Genomic DNA, 24041 nt, shown 5'->3' with positions numbered 1-24041 from the left:
GAAATTATATTGGATTCGGTGGCGCTTCCGTCAGTTCGCATGTGAGCGACAACGACATACGAAATCACGTACGCCGCGGGGATGCCGGAGCCCAGAGGGCAGGATCGTATATACGTATGTTACACGGGTCTTACAATGGGCCCCTATTTTTTAATGTCCACCCGGTAGGAGAGCTCGTCACGTTTTCTATAGGGACAGCTGTGTACTAGGCTTTCCATCGTGGTCCCATAGAAATTGAAAAACGTGTATGCTCTTGGATGATGGGACATTGTTGTGCGTGTACCCGTAGGGAGAGGCAATCTCGAAAGATTCTCGTATAGTGATTCGGATTTTGAAAAAAAAAAAAAAAATTTTTTTTTCAAAAATTTTTTCAAAAATTTATACACTTCAATAGCATACACAATTAAATCCCATATACCACTGCCGTTTATACCTGAACTCAATGATAAAGTCGGGTGTCCAATGAAGATGGAGGTTATTAAATTTTTCAAAAGAATCGCAGAGTCGCTTTCGCGCGACAAAGGCGTCGGTAGCGTGGTGAGTCGAACGAATTAAAAGCGTAATCGCGGGTTAAACGGTGTCCGCCATGCTCGCCGGTTAATAACCGAGAAGAGCCGACCTTGTCGGCGACTAAACGGGCTAGGCCGAATAAAAAGAAATTACCGAGCATACAGGCGGTAATGTTTACGCTCATACAAAAAACCGTAAACGGACACACTCGCGCTCGCGCACGCATTAACAAAGCATTCCACCGGCTTATTCGACAGGTAAGGTGCGCGCTGCTGATACGAAAATTCGTTTGCAAGGTAAACCAAGAAAAATGAAATCTCAAAGGGGGGGGAAAAAAAAAAAAGAAACGTCAAAAAAGACAACCAAGTGAATATCAAAGAAACCACGGGGATCCCCCGAGGTGCATAAATCACGAGGAGTTTTTAATACGACGGGGAACCCCCGGATAGGGACTTCATTGTTGAGTCAAGGAAAGGAAAAGGTGTCGACCGTAAAACTTCGTCGTAAACGTATCCGAGTTTCATTTAGCATTGCGAGAATAAGAAGAGAGAATGAAGACACACAAAAAAAATAATACAATCCCCCCTCCTCCGCTACTCCGTAAAAAAATTTTAAAAATCCCAAAACTAAAAAAAATTTCTTCTGCCTTAAACTATATGACAATTAAATTCGACTTAGCAAAGTTATAAAATATCTGCAATCTATATATATATATATATATATATATATATATTGGCAAAAGCCAAGCCTTTTTCTCAGAACACGATTCGCTCAGAATGCACCTCGATGCTCCCAGTACGTTGATTTGGCATTGTGATGCAAATACCCCACGAATCGTGTACCAGGGCAGAGAGGATCTCTTTGAAGCTTTTGCTCGATACGCCCAGGCGAGAGCTCAAGGAACTTTAAATAACCGGCATATGTGTGCATACACACGTGAAGAGTACCCAGGGGTACCATACGAGACAGGAACCCCATGTACCATCGATATACAAAGTTACAGTATGAACCCATAGCGTACAGAAGATACACAGCTGTGCTCGTTGCATCTGGTATAACCGACGATCCACTTGCACGCATGTGACTCGGGCTTTAATATTTGAATAAGGAGCGTAGGCTTGACCCGGCATCGAACCGCGTACCGTAATCACGCCAACATTGTGCACTATAGATTACAGGGTAGAGAGAATACGCACGTACGTATGTACTGCGCTCGGTCGGCATGTATAATGTAGCAGGATAAGCGCGAGAATGCGAATAGGAAAATTAAAACAAAAAAAAATGTAAATAAAAAAAAGAACTCAGAAGCCCAAAAAAAAAAATCATGATCCTAGACAATGTTTTCGCAAGAAAAAGTGTCTCGAAAGTTGACCTTTACGGTGTACGAGAAAAAAAGAAGAAAAAAAAATCCCTATACAGGTGTACCAATCCAACTGGTTTTCAAGGTGCACCAGTTCGTCTAGGTTTCCCAGCTGTTTCTCGAAAGCCCTATAGGCGTGCTAGTTTCGAACTTTTTTCCCTACCCATACGTCACCACGGAGAATGGAAGCAGTGCTGCCAATCGAGGGACGAAACTTCAGCGCGAAATCGGGTACAAAGGTAAAGGCCTGTTCCACGCCGTCAAGGCGTTCAACGAAACGTGGACTTCGTGGGGGGATTTCCCCGGCCGGGCATGTCTCCTCTGGGTAAATATGAATGACCGCGGATACAACTATGCGCGGTTGCTGTGGCAACAGTCAGAAACGCGTTTCTGCGCATGCGTACGCGAACATCGTCGAACAGGATGGACGACCTACGCGTGGATGGACGAAACCGACTGGCGTCTGGATGTATGACGCGACAATGAATCAGAACCGGAACCTTCGGCATTCTCGAGAGGCCGCTACCATCGCTGGGCCCTATATACGGTGTATATATATATATATATGGCTGTAAAGTGTATATACAATATGGGCCCAATGAGAAATCGATAATGCATAAGGCCGACCTGTATTTTCCCATTTCAGAAGCCCGCAGACTGAATCGTTTCTCTACTAGTAGCCATAGTCATTGGTACGTTAGAGGCAATATATATATATATATAATTACTGGTACAACTATTTATCGAGGTGATCGATGCTCTTGTGCCAGCTGCTGAAACCGATAGTATTCATCTGGCAACGAGGGCACTTAGGGGAGAAAATCAAATGAATGGCCGATAACCCATTCGAGTAGATTAACAAGGCAGCCTCTCGTTGATCCATACTCGAAAGTAGAGTCTGTTCGTGCTAGTTCCTTTACAGCGACGGCAGTCCTGTACTTTCTAGATTGAATTTTTATTCGCCCGTTTTATCGCGCGTGTACGCGACGGCACTAGACGGCAATGTCGACTGTATGAATCAGCCATAATGACTTTTTCCTGGTTTCCTGATTTTTTTCTTTTATACGACAGTTCCAAGAAAAGTGGTCTAATTAAATAATAATAATAACAACAATCGACGCATGATACGTCTAAGCCGTCCGTGACGTAATTGACACTTGGCTTCTGTTCGTTGTAAAAACAAATCGCTCGCACTGTACTACACAACGATTTCGTAGATTCTCATTGGACTGTACCGATTTTCAAAATTTTTTGATTTTGCGCGATATCGAAAAAAAAAATTATACAAGTCTTAGGTTACGATGGGAGATATTCGCGGGAGATATTCCTGCAACGATTATGTTAGATCGCGAATAATCGATAATCGAACATTTTTTTTTCTCGATACTACCGATCTCAAGGTTATCGATCGTCATTGAGAATCACTGCCGTCTACCACGCAGTAAGGGTATGCCATTAATTAAGATCACGTTTTACGAGAGTTAACTACTTATGACCAACCGAGCATCTACGAGACTTCGCCGATCTCGGCGTATAATTGTTAATTATCCATACGAGGTAGCCGTTGACGATCGCCATAAAGAATATTCGCATTAACCGCTCCTGTTATCAGAATCTACTATTAAATGTCCGCCATTGATTTTCGAAGTGACCGTAATTACGAAGTTGAAAAAAAAGGCCAATTATCATTGGTACCAGCGATAAACAACACGGCAACAGCGTAAATGACGATCGGTAAACACGTAAAAATGTTCCGCCAAAAAAAATTTGTAAAAAAAAAAATTTTCCAAAAATCTAGTAATCAAAACGATTTGACAAAAAAAAAAAAAGATGAAAATTAAAGTGAAATGGGGTCCTACGGTCCCAATTGTCAAGACTCCAGAGCGCGCGTCAACCCCGAGCAGCCCAGAGACAAAAATAAGGTCGATTTAAGAAGTCAGGGTCGGAGATCATTGACATTAGCGGCAATCACGTAGAAAGGGACACGTAAGGGGAAAAAGGGGTTAATGACGTCGTCGTTAGTCCCGGCTGCTCCCTTTCGAGCAAGCGACAGACCCACTGGAAGTACAGAACCAAGCCTGGATCTGGTTCCCAGCTCTAGACAAAACCTGAACCTGAATATATACGTATACACAATGATTGCCACCTGGTCCCAAGTGAGAAGGGCCTGAACAGTCCCACAATATTCCTCGGTCTCCGGGCATTCGAGCGTTCTTGTATAATTCGTCCCACCCTCAGGGCGACAAGTCCCAAAAAAAAAAAAAAAAAAAAAAAAAAAAAAAAAAAAAAAAAAAAAAAAAAAAAAAAAAAAAAAAAAAGGAAAACCGTAATACCCATTCTCGGCCGAATCACGTGTCGTGGCGCCAGGTGAAAATTGGGCCTGATAGCATTGCCCGTGTATCAGCCGTTCTTCGCCGAGGCACCGGTAGCCTGATCGGACGCTGGTATATGTGCAGCGGGCACGTACGAAGTTCACTAACTCGAAACCAAGGTAGTGAATCAGGCCCATGGAACGAAAGTGGCTCCCGTAATGGGCATGATGACAAAGGGCTTTGTGTCGGTGGACACATTGTAAGAAGAGTCCTGGTACATTATAAGTCGGTTATAGGTTGGTAGGTGGGTATATAAGCGTGATGGAAACTGGAGCAGGTCATCCCGATTTGTCAGTGTATAAGATGGTGGAACGAGTTTGGCAAAATCTTTAAGACGCCACCCGTCTAGGTGTGACCGAGAGAAAACTTCCGGCGGAAGCGTTCGATTTCATGATTTAAAAAAAAAAAAAAAAAAATTACCACAAGCTACAGTAACGCCGTTAAGTATAGACCGGATCATTACGCTTTCGGAATTTTTTGGAGAAAAAAAGGGTTCGAAAAAAAATTTCGAGCAAGGTCAATTCCCAAGTTACTCAATTTAATCGATCGACAGATCCTCGTTATATAAATGAACTGGTTTTCGTAATATAATTACGATGATTCACGAGAGAAATCGATCTCGACGACGTTCTAGAAAAAATCACGTTAAATTTTTCAAATTTCCCGCGCGACTCGACTGCCCGAACAAATCGTAAATCCAACATGGCGACCGAGCACCGATCCACCTCTCGAGCGGCTCCTCACTTCGGCGAGTAAACTATTACGTCGTACTAGAGGGTCTTTGCGGTTACGCTCGAGGCGTCCTTTGACCTGACTGATGATGATGACGATGATGCCGAGCGACGTCCAGAGACGTCACTTCCTCATCCGGCATGGTCCCGGCGCAATGAGCCAAGCGATTAATGAAAACGGCTCTGCCGCCCATCGTCGATCCTTACTTGCACGACCCGTAATTAAGATCAAGACGGGTGCGCGAGTCAGTCGTGTGGTTATGTGTACGAGAAGAAGACGGAGAAAAAGAAAGAATTATGGAGAAATAGGTTCTGGGTAATTTATCGTGTTTATCCATACGCTCAAGAAACCAAATGGTTCCCCCGACCGCATCGAGCGAACCAGAGAGACCATTGCCTGTATGTATATATATGCACGTAGCACAGTAATAAGTTAACCAGTAGATACCGAACCGTCCGACCGACTAACCAGCCAACCAGTTGACCAACAATCCGACCGCGACGAGCCGCGTGTCTTTCGTTTGGCAAACGTCGTGGAATTTTTGTCGCCATTTTGCACGCGCCCCTTTATTACGTTCTTTGCGGCGGCGCGACGCTCTGCGGTTCGCGAGATATTCCCATTGGACGGGAAAAAGGAAAAAAAAAAAACAGAGAAATTCTAAAGATAAAAATATAGGATCCTGCGCGGATAAGGTGGCTTCGAAAGGTTAAGAATGTCAATTGTGTGAATTATGGAGAGAGAAAAAAAGTTGCAATTCCCTAGAGAACCAATTTTGCATACGCCGGGATCAGCTGGTGACGTAACGATACGAATTCTCAAAGTCAAAAAGATTCACTTGCTGACTTTCGTATGTACAGTTAAGATTTTTCTCGCAGTGGTCCAGATAGCCGACTCACAGACTCAGCGCGCCTGTAATAACTTATACGTGAAACGTTCGCGATCCGTGAGGGAAGCGCGTCTGCCAGTCGGTCTGTTATATTCGACGCAGGAGAAAAGAAAAAGAAAAGGGGGGAGAGAGAGAGAGAGAGAGAGAGAGAGAGAGAGAGAGAGAAAAAGAGAGAGAGACAAGAGCAGAGAAGAGCTTGATTCAGAGTTTCGGAATGCCTGACCGTAGGAAGCCCCGAGGTGATCCCTTATAAGGAAGCTTTTCAACATATATGGGTTTTTAGTCTTGAGAGCGGCGTTTTATAGGAGGCACGCTGTGGTGCGAGATTAAAGGAGGAGCTGCGCCGATCTCGGTGAGAGACTGTGAGAGAGGCATAAGAAAAGAGAGGGGAAGGGAGAGGGGAGGTAGAGAGAGCATGGAGAAATAAGTCAAGGAGTAAAGTGAGCAAGCTAAAGAAGTTACTTTGAGAAAATGAGTATATGTATCCTTTCGTACCGAGAGAAAGAGAGGGGAAGGGAGAGGGGAGGTAGAGAGAGCATGGAGAAATAAGTCAAGGAGTAAAGTGAGCAAGCTAAAGAAGTTACTTTGAGAAAATGAGTATAAGAGAGAGAGAGAGAGAGAGAGAGAGAGAGAGAGAGAGAGAAGAGAAAAGCGTTAAAAACAAAAAATAATACAATTTAGTGAAAAAAAAAGTTGGATAAAGAGGAACGAGATAATTGTGGAAAAAAAATTAATAAAATCAAAGAATTTTTGTACGATGAAAAAAAAATGTATCGAGTAAATCGTAAGCAGACACGTGCGCCAAATTCGAGCCTGGCGGACAGTCCGGGCACTATCCGCTTTCGTAACAAAAGGGCCTTCGGGAGGTCGTTCTCGAGGAAGCTATGAGAGAGTCCAGGTAAGAGGACCGCATGCGAGAGAGACCGATACGGGGGCCCTGGGGACTTTCTGTGCTGTTCGGCTAACGGGGCCCACACGAAATACTTGGATCTCGTCAATGTTGGGACTTACTAGTCACTTGGTATAGGGGAGTCTCGTGTGCTAGTAAATTATTGGAATGGCCTTAGGAATCGAGTAGGTATATAATCAGCTTTAAAAATTTCTAAGCCATAAATATCAACACGTGTAAAGTTATAATTTTCCTCTCTCTCTCTCTCTCTCTCTCTCTCTCTCTCTCTCTCTTACTCTTTTATTTTTCCTTTACACTATTCACGTAATATATTCCCCGTTACGAAAATTCCATCGTAAGGGCTCTTGCCCCTCGACCATAAATTAATTCTCGGAACAAAGAAACGAATTGGTAGGTTAACCAAGTGCATACCTACTTCCTCTGGTATCACGACCAGGAAGTCTCCTATCGCGATTTAACTATAGTTGAACCACAGAGATGACTATCTCAAGGAGTGTCGTCCAGCTCTTTGGCGGACGGTTTTGCAACGTATCGTTAAAGAGGATCGTGGTTCGACTATCGGTATACCTTAATGGCACGACTTTCAATGGGTTTGCAAAACATCATTTTTCCCTATAAATTATCGATCAGACCCGAATATCTACATAAGATAAAAAAAACGTAGTACGAGAGCAGTGACGTAACGATTGCTAAAAAAATAATGATTTCAAAAAATGTCATTTGCAAGAACAATGATATCCCTCTCACCTCTTTCATCCCATCCAGTCTACCCAGACTCTTCGTTCCGCGTAGCGGCGGAAACACAACGTCCTGCCAACCGGAAGTGGTTGTAGCACACGATTGGGGTTCACCGACGTTAAGACCTCTGGCACGACTCTTGCTCTTGCGCTTGTCCAGGAGATGCTTGGCACGGGACTTCCGGACTGGCGGGGCTTCATCTTCAGGATCACTCTGCACTTCCCATCTGGACGGCGATTTAAAGCGTCTCCTTGGCGTCGTCGGCGAGGTCACTGGCGAGGTCAGCCTCTGGACCAGGGTGCCAAACATCGTCATCATTGACACCGCGTATCAATTTCAATTGCCTCGCACAATTATTTTCACTCTCTTGCAGTTGTCATTGCCACCGGGATCATTTTATCCCCTGAACTCTTCTTCTTATCATTATCACTGGTACCGCGTTAAGCACTCTTCTCTTCGAATTCTTCTATTATCACTGCCCCGTCAATGCTACTAGTTTGTTTCTCCTATGAGTCACACGGAATGCATCACAAATTCGTCAACGAGATTTTCAACATTTACAATCTTTTCTCAATGTACGATTCTATTAATCACTTTTAAATCGAATTTTCACTGGCACACTGTTCCGTACAGTCTGATTTAGATCATTTCATCCGTAACGTTATACGCTCGATAATAACGACCGATCGATTTATTCCAATTTGGAACGTACATCTATCTGGATATATACAGGAATATATGCCGTTTGACAAGCGAACTCGTGTAACGTGTACCGCGTGTACGTAAATACGTACTGCACCGATGACACTGTCAAGGATGCTTTCGAAAGAGTCAAATTTAAAAAAAAGAAGAAAGAAAACGTCGTAAAAGAGCAGGTTTGCAATATCAGCGTTCGTGCCGATTACGTTAACGTTAGTCGCGAATACGTGGCGCTGAGAATACGCCCAGGATACATTGGCATCCGAGCAATGTACGGACTCCGAGTCTCAGTAGCAATGCTTATACTTGTACTCTGCTCACATACGTCTCGATCAATATAAGCATATGATCCAGTATACAAGTTTCAGAAGCATAAGGCCCAATCGTGCGTTCGCTTCGAACCAGGTAGGTATTTGCCTTGAGGCGTGCAGCACTCTCACAAGCACTGACTGTCCGACAGCAGCCAAAGCAAAGCAGCTCTCTCTGCCGAAGGAATGAATCCGAGAGGTACGTTAATATCCAGCTGAATAAATTGAGTTCAAGTTGTCTTTGAGACGTTAAATAAGATCGTCACCGATCACTCGCGAAAACATCTTCCTTTTATAAAGGGGAAAAAAAAAACCGTTACAATTTCTTTACGAACGTTGCGGGCACTCGCGTGCAAATGAATCCCGAGTACAAGGGAAGTAAGCGCGTTTAAAATGGCCTCGTTATCGTATACAAGAAACTTTTATACAATTGTATGCATAAAACACGCGACGTTACGAGCTACGATCGTAGTTGGACGCACCTCGATCACTCACTGCGTACGGAATTCAACTGGTCGCGCTGAAGACGGCGGCTCCCGACCGGTTGGCCTCGCTGGCACGAGACTCGACGATTACTCCCGAGCGCCGCCGAGCGACGACGAGTCCGCACGAAGTTAGCCGAACTACGCCGGTTGCCATAGTAACCGGGACTTATTTCGCCCTGAGGCCTCCGCGCTGTATCACGGGCCCTCGAATCTTGCTTGAGTTCGACGAAAGGGTGTTACCCCAGGACGAGTTGTGCGAGCTACGTGAAAATTGCATGGTTAACATTCGGGGTTAGGTACGACGAGTCGATTACGATGCTCACGATGTAATCGGACAGGGAATGGTAGCTCCAGAGGTTATGGAGTTCGTCAATCGCTAAGAGAGGGAGACACTGATTTGTGTATCTTGCTTACCTACTACCTTCTCCTGTGCTGCTATTTGCATGGGAATGTTGCACGATGTTTTGCTGGTAAGGATTTTACACGGTTTCCGTAATACCGCGGCGTTCTAGACTGAATTTCGCAATGGCGCGAGACGAAAGGGAACGATAAAAGATGGCGTATCGTACGCTCCTCGCTAATCGTGTGTCTGCTTTATAGGTGGAAGTGAGAGTGGATACCGTGATCAATCATACAGTCCTGTCACTCCGTACGGAGCTGCTCGTAATTGAAGTTTTGATGATCATCAGCCTTAATGACATAATTAATAAGGAGCGTGGATTGGCCACTGCGCACAACTATCACACTGAGACATTTTGGTACGCGCACGAGGTTCCTTCACGTACGATGAATCAACGGAAATCCAGTCCTGGTCACGTTTCAATTAACAAAAACGTGCCAGCTTCCTCCGTTAAGCGCAAGAGACATACAGCTCGGGAAAAAGAAACAATAAAAAAGAGGATAAAGAGTGGAAGCAGGAGAAAAGAGAAAACTCCTCGGAAGGGAAAAAAATGCCCCAGTACGCGTACGTGGCCCGGAAACTGATCGGATCGAACGTTCCAGGAATGCCACCGAGAACGAGGAGTCCGCAGCTGTTTATGGTTATACCTAGTGTATCCTAACCTCTAATTTTACTGAAACCAGTGAAATAGAAAAAAGTCTATCAACGGTTACGATCCCGTAGGTCCAATTTAGATGGAGAACCTAAGTCACTGTGGACTACCTAATTCGAGTGCCACGCCCTTTTTTTTTTCTCGAGACCAATTACCAAGAGTCCGTCGCTTCTAATTTGGACCGAAAATTTTATAAACAAGGTGGGTATCGAGCTGAAGTTTTTCAAATTTTTCATTAAACCCAATATCGACATCCTGACCAGGGTCAACATTCTTGGACACTTCAGGCCGTCTCAGGTTCGATTTAATGCATTGGTGGAATCGTTACGGACCAATGACGCGGCATTCTTCGTGACGGGATCGGATTTCCGATTAGGTGCTGGTATCGATAGCCTGGAATGTGGGTGCAAGAAATGGGCAGGACTCGCACAAACTCCAAGAAAGAACATGATACACTGTCTACGAGGTGTCTCTGTCCTCCGGCGATTCCAGTCTCCTTGTCAATCTAATGCACAAGCACTGCGCGGCATGGCCATTATCGCCAGCAGGAAGTTGAAGGTGGTCGGCCCCTTCGTAGAATTGATTAGCTTGTTTGACGCTTCGGAACGTGAATTAATTAGGCCTCCTAATTATCAGGCTCTTATCGGGCCAAACGATTTACCGTTCGACGTCACGTTTCTTCAATCACAGAATAAGGTTAGCACGTTCTAGGTCAAATATTCTAGAAATGCAAATGCACATTTTAAACCGGTACAGCACGTAGCATACGTTATCCGTTAATTTACAATTTTTAAAGAATCTCAAAATTATTTCAGGATTACCCTTTTGACACCCGGCCCCCCCTGCGGTACACGGGCCATACGCCCCTGGTACAATCTCAAATAATTCAAACGGCTTATCCGGCAATGAAAGTGATAATACCGGGAGAGCCGAAGGAGGGATTAAAAAAGAAAAAATCTCAAAGCAGCGACAGAATCTGAAATCTCGAGAGGAACCTCCGTGAATCTCCGGAGCTCGTAAAGAGATAGTAAGCCAACAGTTAAATTCTCAACGCGGCGACAGGTGGAAGTGAAATAAATTTCAACTATCGCGGAATCGTGTCCAAGAGAGCCAGGGCATGTCTCTCTTTATTTTTTTGTACACCAATGTGATTTACATTGCTTCAACCATAGCTGTTCTGTATATATTTATATACATACTCATATATATATATATATTCAACAGACGCTATATATTAAATGGCATACCTCGAGTGGATCCCTAAGTAAAAGAAGTAGACTCCTGGCTGCACATTGTTTTTCGTGGATCCTCAGCATCCTGACGCAACATCGAGTCTCTTGCTATATTGCAAAGCTCCTGCTGCTGCTGCCGCCGTTACTGGGGCTACGTGTAGTATCTATATACATATACGTATAGTATCTATACGTACGTATAGACCAAGCTACCTATACCAGTAACCTATACCTCGCGCGGGCAGGTACAGCAGAACCGAACGTTTCCGTTTCTTCGACAAGAAGCACCGAGTAACACTCGATCCAAGTCAAGTTCAAGTTATATCCACTTCCGACAAGCACCGGTAGAAAAGTACGTAGAAAAATCCATAGAAAATGGTATTGTGCTCGGGTACGGGTGTAGGGACTTTTTGTCGAGTCGTCGCGCGGTATACCGACGTCCCACTAGGAACACGTACGTGCTCTAACGAGTCCTAAAGTGGTACCATACACATTTATGTGCTCGGAGCTCCGTCAGACTAGATAAAGTCTACCCCCGTTGCACCAGACAAAAAGTCCATTGTAAGATTCCACTAGTTTATAGGTTAAACGCGAGGATTTCGGGTATACCGAATACGGGGGAATCCTCTACTCGCCAGAAACGTATCCGACGTGTCACGTGACCTGCGCAGTGACTCACTGCGCAGATCAGATACCCGACCGGCCCATAGGCTAACTAACAATACATAATACGGTTGCATTCCGTATCGATGACTTTTGAAAATTCATCAACGAGAAAGCTAATGAATAATCGATCGAATATCGCGATCGAACTGTGCCAGCACGAGAAACAGCATATCGACCACGCGGAGCGAAATTTTCTCCCGCCTTGAGGAATTCAAAGCGCGTTCGCGTGTCCGGTATAAGTGCACTGCCGGGGCGCGGGACACTCCGAGAAATATTATCCTTTGATCTCGCTGCGGGTCTGAAACCGACGTGGAATTAACGACTGACAGCCAGTTACCGAAGCCGCCCTACCCAGTTGTTATCACTCATAATCAAAAAGACGGAAGTAAAGGCTCCAAGATACATTGAAAAATATTGATGAACGCCAAAGATTTTCCAAGTGCCATCATTTTTCACAGCATCCAGCATCCCTTTGTGATCCTACAGGAAATTGTCCCCTCCTCATACACCGTGACTATAGAAGGGGCAAGTGTTCGGAATGGACCATAAAACAAGTGCCATCATTTTTCACAGCATCCAGCATCCCTTTGTGATCCTACAGGAAATTGTCCCCTCCTCATACACCGTGACTATAGAAGGGGCAAGTGTTCGGAATGGACCATAAAAAAATTCTATGTACAAAAAATTTTTTTTTTTTTTTTTTTTTTTTTCCAAAAACCTCAAAGCTCAGACTGGCAGTTCCGATTGGTACGGCGCATTAGGCGTCCCCGGTGCGTCACTCTATACGTAACCGAGCGTGGAGCATACAGTAATGGAGAATGCACGGATAACGAGTAAGAGTTATGCCCCGTCATAATTTGCAATTTAGATTTCATTATCGCTACCTGCCGTTGATACACGAGGATATGCGATTTCGTGGGCGTCGCTACTCCGTGTACTTTTATCATCCGCGTATCCCCGCCGTTCTCCGTCTCACTCGATCTCACGCTGTCACCATGGTTACCAATAACAACGCTAACCCATCCACGTACCTTCGACCGCGTAACCAATACGCAGTAACGAAGTTCGCTTAAATTTCCCTTCACGAGCTTTGGCTCGGTTTACTTTTTCCATGGTCATGTACCACGGCGTGAACGCACCTTTACATACCGGGAGCAAGAGAGACCGCGAAAAGTCATAGGTCTTCCCTAAGAAACATCGTTAAGACTAACGTGAATATTATGCAAGCATACACGAACACCAAAAGGAATTTCATAATCCAAAAGGACATTACCAAAAAGTTACGTACGCTCGTTATGACATCTCCGAGTATGGTTATGTCATGCATTCTCAACATACATACGTAAAAACTAAAGATTCGTTTATACAATGACAAATCTATCGGAACTGCATTTTATCTTCGACCAGTGCAGCCAAGTGCATACAGAAGTGCATCAAAGAACAGCAGTAGGTACCTTCACGTCGGCTTCCTCAGTACCGACTCACGTACCGGTCATTCGCGTTTATCTCTTTCTCTTTTCATATTCACTCGTACACTCTCTCCCTCTCTCTTTCTCTCCCTCCCCCCAATCCTTCTCATCACCAGACATTTCTTTCCCTTTCTACCGATCCAAGCCAAGCGCCCAGCTCGAAGATGCCAGGAATGAATTTTCAAAAAAAAAAAAATTTCCAAAAAATATCAAAGTACAATTTAAGTTTTGTAAAAAAAAAAAAAAAAATTTTTTTTATCCCCCACTGTACACGTACTGTGTCCCTGATTATTGCATTATAAATAATACCGGGTGATTCTAACCTTACCTATTACTAGCCTACCCATTCTATTTATTCCTCTTGTTATCTTAGCCGCAACCGAGAAGAAATTCAATTTGCTCGTCCGTCGGCCCGCAGTTGGCTAAACGCATTACGCATTGCGTACACGCACTCGGGTCCACCTTCCAATGGATTCCTCAGCCTCGCAAGGACAAACCCGACGCTCGCGCAGCTTTAGCCACGTTTCAAGGAAACACGTCGAATGGCATCGGGGGGGTCATAGGTCGACCAACTCTACTCGCCACGTATTACACCTACGTCTAACGTAACGTATGCCGCGTACTTAGAATTGCGACAGGACAGGCTCGGCGGACTACTGCTATAGTTTGCAATTTATAAGCGCAAGGTAGATACATGAGAATTGCCCTAATGCATCGCATGCAAAGTTAACAGTGCTCTAATCTTGCACGATGCGTGACGTCATGCCTGGTACGCATGAGAGTCGATTCTCATAACAGGGATTTTTTTTCCAGTATTTTTATTTTTCTATCTATATATTATTGCTCGTCGAATTTATAATGTAGCAAGGTCAATGACCTTGACCCTGAATTCTAATCTGTTTCGTCTATATACGGTGATCGCGAAAAAAAAAACAATGCCTGGTCGGACCGGCAATAAGGAGGCTGTGCAACGACAGGAACAATAAGAAGGGACCAGGAGTTTCTCTACAGTCAAGATGTAATTCTGTGCACGAGAAATCAGACAGTCGTTGGGAGGAGAGTACGACGGTGGCCACGTGGACACCTTGGCCGACGTGTAGCTTTCCTTCGGTGAAAGCTCGGCTTAATGTCTACAGCATCAGCAGCTGTAGACGTCCCGACTACCTGTTAGACGCTCGCTGTATGGACCAGTGGACGTGTAACGTGCTGGATGAACACGTACGTGGTACGTGTATCCGTACTGGATTAGAAGGTTGGATCGAGGAAAAAAGAAATTTTTTATTATACAATATTTTTGTTTAATTGCAGGTACCGAGAAATTAATCGAAACGTGGACTTAATGGGACACCCTGTATAACCAGTGAGATCGTAGAGTTGTATAGAAATTTTTTCAAAAAAATTTTTGAAAAATTTTTGAAAAATTTTTTACCGTCTGATTTTTCAACGAGTTCATATTTCGATTAATGGCTGTCAATTGATCGGTTATCGATCGATCTGCCGTTCGAGAGAAATCGATGCGAAATTTTATTAAGAGCATATGCAGTTGGTATAGACAATGGGGACCTGATAGATATCGGTATGGAGTGCACAGATATGATTGATCTGTCAATATGTAAGATCGATTTATTGGATATCGATAATTCAAAATCATCTGCGTACCAACATTTTTTTTTTTCTTATCGGCGCCTGATCGAGGGAATCTGGAAACGTTGTCGCGGTTAGCAGCTTCGAGATTTTTCATATTGTTAATAACAATCGTAACCTGATATCTCGCTGGAGGATCCTTTGAAGAAGTTTCTGGCGTAACGGAGCTGCTGTATGTACCGCTAGGAGCCGATACCAATCTGAGCAGTCTTAGCTTTGGTGAGGATCGTGTATACACAAATAACAATAGTAGAAACGTTTGTTGCTACCTGGAAGCATCGAGCCGCGTCCAGCTGGGAAGAGCATTGATAAAAAGGATGAAGAAAAAAAAAGGAAAAAAACGATTTTATACCCAGCAAATAGAGCTTCCGCGTATTAAGTTCTTGAAACGTAACTACTAAATATTCAGACAATGCAATTCCAAGTCCAAGCATGCGCACGGAGCGTGCATCTTAGCTCTGTAGTTTCAGGATCTAATTTTCCGGACTACCCTATACATGCTCTTTAGCTTCACCCAATAACAGGACTCATCGATTGCAATCAATAATTAGAATCGATAGTACACCAGTACCATTCGATATTCCCACTAATGAATATTCAAGCAATCCAAATATATATATATATATATATATACACACTACACAGTCCCAGTACCTAATTCTTGAAAACTGCCCTAAAGTCCCAATCCAATTTCACCCATAAACATGTCACGTTACTAGTAAAAATCGATACTATCAATGGTAGCCCCAGGGGCCATAGTACCCAGCAAGGCCCAAAATAAATGGGTCGAGATTATTTACACACTAATTTTATTCCCCCGTGATTAACTGCATACCCCGTACACTCGATGACTGAACGTTACCATTTTTCATAATCGATTCAGACTCGACCTTTGACCTCCTCTTTATTTTTTCCCAACTCATATCCGATCCCCACCGTTCAATCCCACTGGATCACAGATCCAATAAAACTGGTACCAACCTATCGACCCACACTCGCCACGATAACGCACCCACGAATTTTCACTTTCTTCTTATCCCAGCATCCAGTACCACAATTTTACATTGAAAGATCATCCTCGCGAGATCCTCATATTTTTACTGTGAAATAGAATACGAATTGACAGAAAGATAATAGAAATTCAGTATAGGCTATCCAACGTGCAGTACACGCCAATGGTAGAGTGAACGCTGGTTCTTTTGATATCTACCGGTTTCCGGTTTGTAAAAGCCTATATATATATATATACGCATAGGATATCCTCTCGTGTACAGATAACCTTCGTATAGTCCCAATACGTGTACAATGGTCCAGTAAATTGAAAAGAGCTGTGATATTGTATAACAAAAAAATTAAAATTTAAATAATTCCAAAATAAAAAAAAGGTATTACATAATCAGTCAATGATATCGACACGTGTATTTGCTCTCCACGTACAAACAGTCCAGATACCGGTAAAGGTACGTAAGATTTGTCAATGTCTACGCTGTTGCCGGTTACCGCGCACGATACCAGAAGGGATCCAGGAAATCCGATGTAAGGGAATGAAGAAAAAAAAAAAAAAAACAAGGCTAGGAAATAAATAAAATGAAATAAGAGCAAACAAGAAAGTCAATGCGTATATGCCGAGCAGATAAAAGATATGGCTATCGTGCGTTTACCTTCTAAGGTACGCGCCCATGTTTACCTGAGCATGTATAAGCAACGCTGGACATTCTATAGTGCATTCGAATGAATAAGGACGCAGAATACACGGGTAAGACAAAAGTTTGATTTTCATGACTGAAAATTTCTTTTATTATCAGTAAGAAAGCCTGATTGCGTTGACTGGGATATTTTTTATTATTATCACGCACGCGCGATCGATCGCCTCAAGATCAAAGATTCAGGGCTTCGATTGCGAAATTCGAATAAATTCCTCCGTACTGTTATTATGCGCAATGGCTTCCTACATGCCGCGCATGCGCAGATGCTCGAACCAACAATACGGTCCGAAGTATCCTTCGAATTAATTGGCAATTACTTCCATTAGCAATAGCATTAAGATGGATGGTGAAGATTGAGTCGTCAGTCCGCAATACGGCCGTAACGTTCTAACGATATAATAAGAGCACTCGATATAATTCGTCTTAATCGGTACCAGATAGGCTTCCCTCTTTGGTCCTTCGAGTCACTCGAAGTTCTTCCACCTTTCTCCTTGACGTTCGAGGTGGTCGAAGATTGGCCCCCAATTTTCTTTCGTAACCGCGAATAAAATCGTGGATTTATTACCGGTCGATCGAACGATACGCTTGCAGGCGATATTAAGGGAAAAAATTTTCAAAATTTTTTCATTCACGAAAATTTCGTCGTACTTCGTATTTTAGCGATTTTTTGTTTTCAAAAAAAAAAAAAAAAAAATCGAAAGTAACCCAACTGCACGTGGCAATGAGTCAATGGTACCGAAAGTAAACGTTATCGTCGATTAGAAACTCACCGAGAAAAAAGTCAACATTCGTAAAAGTTTGTGTCTGATAAGAGAGGAGGAGCACGAATTTTTGATAACAAGTAGATACGACGATTTGTACGCAACAGTACTACACTGTCTATATAGCATGTATACGTCTATAGCTATATATATACAGATATAGTACGAGTTTAATGGCCGGCATGTAGGCTACGGCACATAATTCGAAAGAGCGACTCTCCTGCGACAGTGAAAGTATACCAGAAGGTATATATATATACATATACGGTGTATATAAAGTATCGACCAATAGGAACGGCCCGATTTTTATCCGGTTTTCAAAAGAGAATTTTTCGAAAATCCGGTAGCTGAAGACGAAGTGGATTGGAGCTGAGAAACAAAATTTTTTTTTTTCATATTCACCCATAGGTACAGTCCATCCAAATTCTTTCCCATGGATAGTCATGAGTATATATGTATATAAATATGTATACGTCACATTATATCCTGATCATAGATCACGCAAGGGGTTGAAGGGTCGCTGGGACGGTGTGTTTTCTTAATATTCGAAGATGCGCGTGCGCGGAATAACGATTGCGTTAGGACGCCGCAAAAGGGGGAGGAAGAGGGGGAGGGGTGGTGTATTATTCTTTTCCGAAATCTTTTATTCATGAGACATTATATATACCGCGTTTCGCCATACGTGTAATTAGCGGGCAGAGCGTTGCATTATTAAATTATATTCGCGGCGTGACAATAGTCGGCAGGATCGTGAGACGGGGGCGTCGGTCGACAGTTCGCCGGTCAGACGATACGGAACTGGAGAGACAGTGAATTTCGAAAAATAAAATAAAAAAAATTATTAACATTTTTTATTGATCTAATTGAAGTTGATAATAAAAAGAAAAAAAAATCTTATAAAATTTCGACCAAGGGTCATAGCAAGCACCTACGGATTTTCAGGGACGGCTATGTCTGTCTCTGTCTCTCTCACGCGAACGCCCATAGATCCGTCTCTCTCGCACTCACGGTCGGTATAGCAAATTACGAAAATTCTTTGACTCCACCTTCTCCTATGAACTAAATATCAATCGTGGTTATATTTTCTCTTTTATGGAGTATTATTATTTTATTGGTAAGAATCGTGAAAAAATTTCATCACTGTAACCCCACGTACGCAAATGACAAGCAAATAGAAAATCATTAAAGAAATTCGTCTCCCCGCCGATCCACATAAGTCCTGTAAGACTTTCTGGTGGGGTCTATTCGCGAAAGGCAATTTCGCTTTGGTCTTTTAATCGCAGGTTACCGGGGCCGTCTGTAAAGATCCTTAAGATCCTCAATTATCTACCTTTCGAAGCTCCCCCCGCCTCATAGCACGCGGCAATAAGTAACTTTCATTTCATCCCCGCGAACCGACAGACCCCCCCGGTTTCTTAACACGTGCATTAAATATATATATATATATATATGTGAAACGCATCTTTGCCCGTTCGACCTTTCGATACGTATAAGCATACGAGCATCCATACAGGTAGGTCCAATGTCACGCATGCTACCACCTCCAGCATCTGGCAATGCCGAAAGACCGGTGCAGCCAAGGTAAACTTTTGAGACACGTGGAAATATACATATATTCAGAGTAGCGTATGAGGATCGATTTATTATTCCATATGGATACCAGAAATAATGCCCATGAGCGCAGAGCACGAACCACGTGCAAGCGTGACATCCGGCCTATCCCCTATTGACGAGCGCCCATAAGCCGTTTCACAAAAGAATCATAAGCGAAGAGAAAGGCTTATTGGTGGAAAAGAAAAAAAAAAAAAATTTCTCTTCTGCCATCCAAAATCCTGGAGGATGCGTGAATCAAGAGAAAAAAATTTCTCCAAAATTTTATTAACCCCCCTATTTATCGATATAAATAAAAGTAAACAAAGCCACGTGTCCCTTAGCCAGACACGTGTCAAGTGTCAAAACATAAAATCGACACGATACAAAATCGAATTGATATTCGCAGGAAGCATCGGACACGATGTAGCTCGGCATATAACACTTGGATTACATAGTAACCAGCGTGGCATACGTATTAAGAGTGTCGACCGTAAAGGCGCGTGCACGTGCCGGCGACCAGTCGACGCCTTTGTCCGAAGCCGTATACGAAATGTCAGACTAATATATCGAACGAGGTTGCACGATGCGTGCGAGATGAATTTAACGGTAGTGACGTAATTCCGGGTGAACATAGATTTGACGTTTGGTCGGTTGAAATTTTTACCATTTTTGACTTTACCCAGACTAGGTACCGATAAACGTCATCGGTTTCCGGTATTTTCCGTAACGCCTCCCGACAGCTTCCTCGTTTCGCGGCGGAAATGCCTGGCGAAGAGGGACGATTGGAAAGTGAATTGCCGGGAGAGAAACGAACCCGTACTATTTGCTACGTCGCGCGATGCGAAAAGGTTTAAAATCGAGTTTAAACGGTGAAAGGTCTTCGCCGCGTCTTTTATCATTACCCGTCGCTACGTGAAAAGGAGCCATTAGGCACGGGGTCACGCGGGGCTGCTGCACTCCCGTTAATAGACAGACTCGTAAATTTCTTTGATTAACGTCCACGTCTTAGACACGCACTCGCTAATTGGTATATATAGAGCACTGCCGTTTAACTACGAGTGTGGTCCAGCGCATCCTCACGTCCCGGGAGACAAAAGATTCATCCGGGAGATCGACCGAAACCGATACCATTGAAAAAAAACAAAAATCGTCGAAACCGATTAAAAATATTTTTCGAAAAATCTAATACGAGAAAAAAAAATTTTCAAAATTATTTTCAAAAAAAAAAAAAATTTTTTTTCAAATCGACAATTCTTACCACTAAAAACTCCCTGGCACAAAACTTTCCGTATACACGTAACTCAAACTCGTATTGCCGCTTCGAGTATGGAAACGTCATCGGCCAAATGACTAATAGGTTTGCCGAAGTTATTTATCGCAGGGGATGATTGCATCCAGTAAGATTTATGCAATGACGTACGGTACTCGGCGAGAGTCCGGCTTTGATTTAAAGTAAGGAGCGTAATTAATAATTAAAGGATTAATCAACACTGACCATAGATACCTCCGTATATCTATATATACATGTAATTGTAAAATCGATGATCCACAGACTCATTCATAACTACACACTCTCTTTCGATATTCGTCCAACTCCGTACAGAGCACGCGTTGATACGTACCGAGCTATACCGTTCAGCCTACATATATACGTTCGCGTTATTCCCATAGACAGGTACCCACTTCTCCCATAACTAATCCAACGAACCCGTAACTTTCCTATACGTTATTCCGCCGACGACGCAATTAATCCACCCTTAATTTACCGCGAAGCAAGGAGCTCTCTGAGCGCTCTTAGTTGCTAAAAGGGAACCGAACTGCCGGCGGTGAGTTTGCATCGCGTGTCCTACCCTCTGTCGCACGATTTACGAGACAGTTCGGACGCGTCTCTGACTCCCGGCGAGAACTGCTGGTAGACAAAGGATGGAGAAAAATCGAAAGACAAAAAAGTTTATTAACCGTAACAAAATTTCGTCGAGACTAACCAGATATATATATATATAAATCCATATATACGATTGATATCAACTGTCAAGGGGCATCATAGTAATCGACTGATACCAACTCAATGAGTCTAATCCGATATATATATATGTATATATATATGCATACATGATAAACTAGGTTCGAATATCGACCGCGACCAACTGTCAGTTCGCTTTTATTTCTCCAGCAAGATCATCGACATGGACAGGGAGCGAATATGTGAGAGCATTCATCATCTTCTAAGCTATATATATATATTCAAGGCATAATATGTATACATATATACACATCACAGAAGAGCCTATAGAGAAGCATAGGAGCAGATCCCGTGAACCGAGAAGACCGTTAGTCCTCGTAGCGGCTCGGCTTACCCGTAGCTGGAGTTAGCAGGAGCTGGATGCTGGAGGTCGCTAGGAGCGCTAGTGAAATAAGGAATAAGAAAGGCGAGAGGAGTAATTTCTATCGGCTGATAAAGAGGATCTACGGGGTGTCCCGTGCGAGTAGGACGAGGAAGGATCAGCTACCAGCTGATTCCGAGGTGGGCCAAGTATAAGGTGGGAGTTCTGTAAATCATTAACGTAACGCGGAACGAGAGGATTGAGACGCGAGGATGCTGTGCTGGACCGGGGATATATCAAGACTCAGCGCTCCGTAAGGTCCTATCCTGATTCTCTTTTATCACTAACGGTTATCGGGATTGATTTCCAGGGCTGGTAGGTCGATACTTCAGAGACCGGATTATCGTCGAGGTCAACGAGAGCCACCAGGTCGAATCTCGAACCAGTCGAACGAGATATCGAGTGGCTCGGTCCAGCAAGTGGGACGAGTGGGGAGATGATTTTTGGGAAAAAATTTTTATCAAAATTTTTCAAATTCCATAACGATTGCAAATTGACAATGCAATTTTGCCATGCTACGATCGTTATGAAATCGGCCGATCGCCGAGTAATAATACGGGGTGACGCGATTTACAAAAATATAATTAAAAGCTCATTCGTCCAGCAGTTATCGTAGGGATCTCGCGATTTAGCTCGGACACGAACCACTTTTATATATACGCGTCGAATTAACGTCCCGTACCCGATCGATATCTCGTATCGATCTTTTATCGTTTAATGTCGGCTCGGCCGCTACCGGTCGTCCTGGAGTGACACGCGTCACGTCACATTTCACGATTCGTAATTGGCACGTGTTCCACTTCCTTACCGACGCCCACACGTGTCACACGTGGTACCATATGATCTGCTGGACAGTTAGCGTAGTCAGCTACTTGTGTACAGGTGTACTCTATGTGAAGTTATACGTCGATATATGTATATATATAGAGGGATCACATATGTGAAAAAAGTACATGCCTATTTGTATACTTACGGCCACTGGTGCTGGGTCACATATGCTACGTATGACACAAGATACTGTTGTGAAAAAAAAAAAAAAAATAAGCGAAGGAGCAACTCGATACGATCGAACGATCTTGCCGATCGATGACCAATTGATCAGTCATTGTACTCTGGGATATGTATATAGTATGTGTATATATATGTATGACGTTAAATGTCGACAGTTTGAAAGTCGCGAAGTCACTTACGTAACGAGACATCCCTTTGGGATAAATGTCCGTATCTATCGGTCGACAGTCGCCGAGCGACCGTAAGGCTTCTCTTTAAAGGTTCCGAGTGGAGGATCTTCCTAGGTAGATTGCATCATTGAGAATAAGACTTTCACTGTGAACAAGGCTTACGCGTGCGTATACGGTACGGAACGGGTCGCTGCATAGAGGCTAGCCTTGACGATGGTTCGGATGAGCGTTGATGGATTTTTGAAAAAAAAAAAAATATGCGAACAAAAAAGTTGAGATCGCGATAAAAAAAATTTTTTTTTAATTTTACGATCGTAATAATTTTTAACCGAATTTTGAAATTATAGTAAAAAAATTGCAACGATTCAGCGCGCACCGTAGGCGCGGGGTAAATGTAGTTTTGGATTCTTACGTCGATTCCACCGAAGGATTTACGTGGAAAGAAGTCGTAAAGCAGCGTTTTCATGGAAAGTAACGAAACAGTCGAAAAGTGGAGATAGTCATCTAGTGGAATAGTCGCATTGGCCCATAGTGGGCGGTAGAGTGCCCGACGTCGGCAATTACTAATGGTCGGGTTATTGACACTTAAAAAAAAAAATTGACTGTACCGACCTGTAGGTTTTCAAAAGCCGATAAGAGGTCCGCCCTCGACGATTGACGTCACGTACCCGCAATAAAATGCATTAGGGAGTGAAAGTCGAGATAAAAAATTTTTTTTAGAATTATCAAAAAAAAATAATGCACGTATCCAGATATATGGGAAATGTACGTAGAAGCGGCGGCTGAGCCTGAAGAGAAGCTCGAGGATGATGAGTACGCGCATTAACGTTCCACCCGGCATCCGGTTTGGCTCCCACGGGCAATTACAGTAATCGAACGATAATGTCGACGGTAATGAAGTGACTTACCGGTAGAAGGAGTAAGGACGACGGAGAGTGCCTGGCCGCTGCCTGCCGGTGCCTCAGGAAGTGCAGTAGGGGGTCCTCGGACGCCCTGAGCTCGTCGAGGATTCTGCGTGCCTCGACGTATCTCACAAGGTATTCCCAGTGCGCCTCCCAGAACGAGGCAGGGAATAATTCACCTGGGTTTGCATAATTAAAGGTTAGAAAGAAAACAGAAAAAAAAAAGAAACGGCGAGCATGCACGGAATTTCATTTGATACTGGCTGCGGATGCACATTGTGAAAATCTAATTGTGAGTACGTATGTAACGGGTGAGACGTTTGAATTGCATTGAAATGAGTCTCCGAGAGGGATCGGAGAAGATTCAATTAAAAATTCTTTCTTTTTTTCCTACGGTCGGTAAAGTAGGTCACCGCGGCGGTTGGGGTTACGTGAATTCCTATTAAGGTTG

At 43.5% G+C, this 24041-nt stretch overlaps 2 protein-coding genes across 6 annotated transcripts in view; one reads left to right on the top strand and one right to left on the bottom strand.

Moving 5' to 3' along the window:
• Positions 1 to 24041, bottom strand: part of LOC107272666 (rho GTPase-activating protein 20) — a 96757-nt gene that overhangs the window by 41997 nt on the left and 30719 nt on the right. For 2 of the 3 annotated variants that reach the window (XM_025089973.1, XM_015750048.2), the window contains exon 5: positions 23597 to 23769. In XM_025089973.1, the coding sequence (XP_024945741.1) occupies positions 23597 to 23769 (173 nt within the window). Of the gene's footprint in view, positions 1 to 7517; positions 8997 to 23596; positions 23770 to 24041 lie in introns of those variants that run through there. The other variant, XM_015750050.2, reaches the window with a different exon arrangement.
• LOC107272674 lies at positions 9146 to 11275 on the top strand. Of its 3 annotated transcripts, XR_003061317.1 has the most exons (4): positions 9146 to 9470; positions 9601 to 10253; positions 10316 to 10748; positions 10868 to 11275. XR_003061317.1 is itself a non-coding variant. In XM_025089981.1 (2 exons), the coding sequence occupies exons 1-2, from the start codon at positions 10500 to 10502 to the stop codon at positions 11030 to 11032; spliced, it is 414 nt and encodes a 137-aa protein (XP_024945749.1). In that variant the 5' UTR covers positions 9146 to 10499; the 3' UTR covers positions 11033 to 11275. The 3 variants fall into 3 exon arrangements, 1 of the variants encoding a protein (XP_024945749.1); XR_003061316.1 differs by having other exon boundaries at positions 9146 to 10253; XM_025089981.1 differs by having other exon boundaries at positions 9146 to 10748.

Source organism: Cephus cinctus, unplaced genomic scaffold, assembly GCF_000341935.2.
Source record: "Cephus cinctus unplaced genomic scaffold, Ccin1 Ccin1_scaffold1223, whole genome shotgun sequence".
NCBI lineage: Eukaryota > Metazoa > Arthropoda > Insecta > Hymenoptera > Cephidae > Cephus > Cephus cinctus.
The sequence above is the reverse complement of the archived record's forward strand: the minus strand, read 5'-3'. Positions and strand labels throughout refer to the sequence as shown.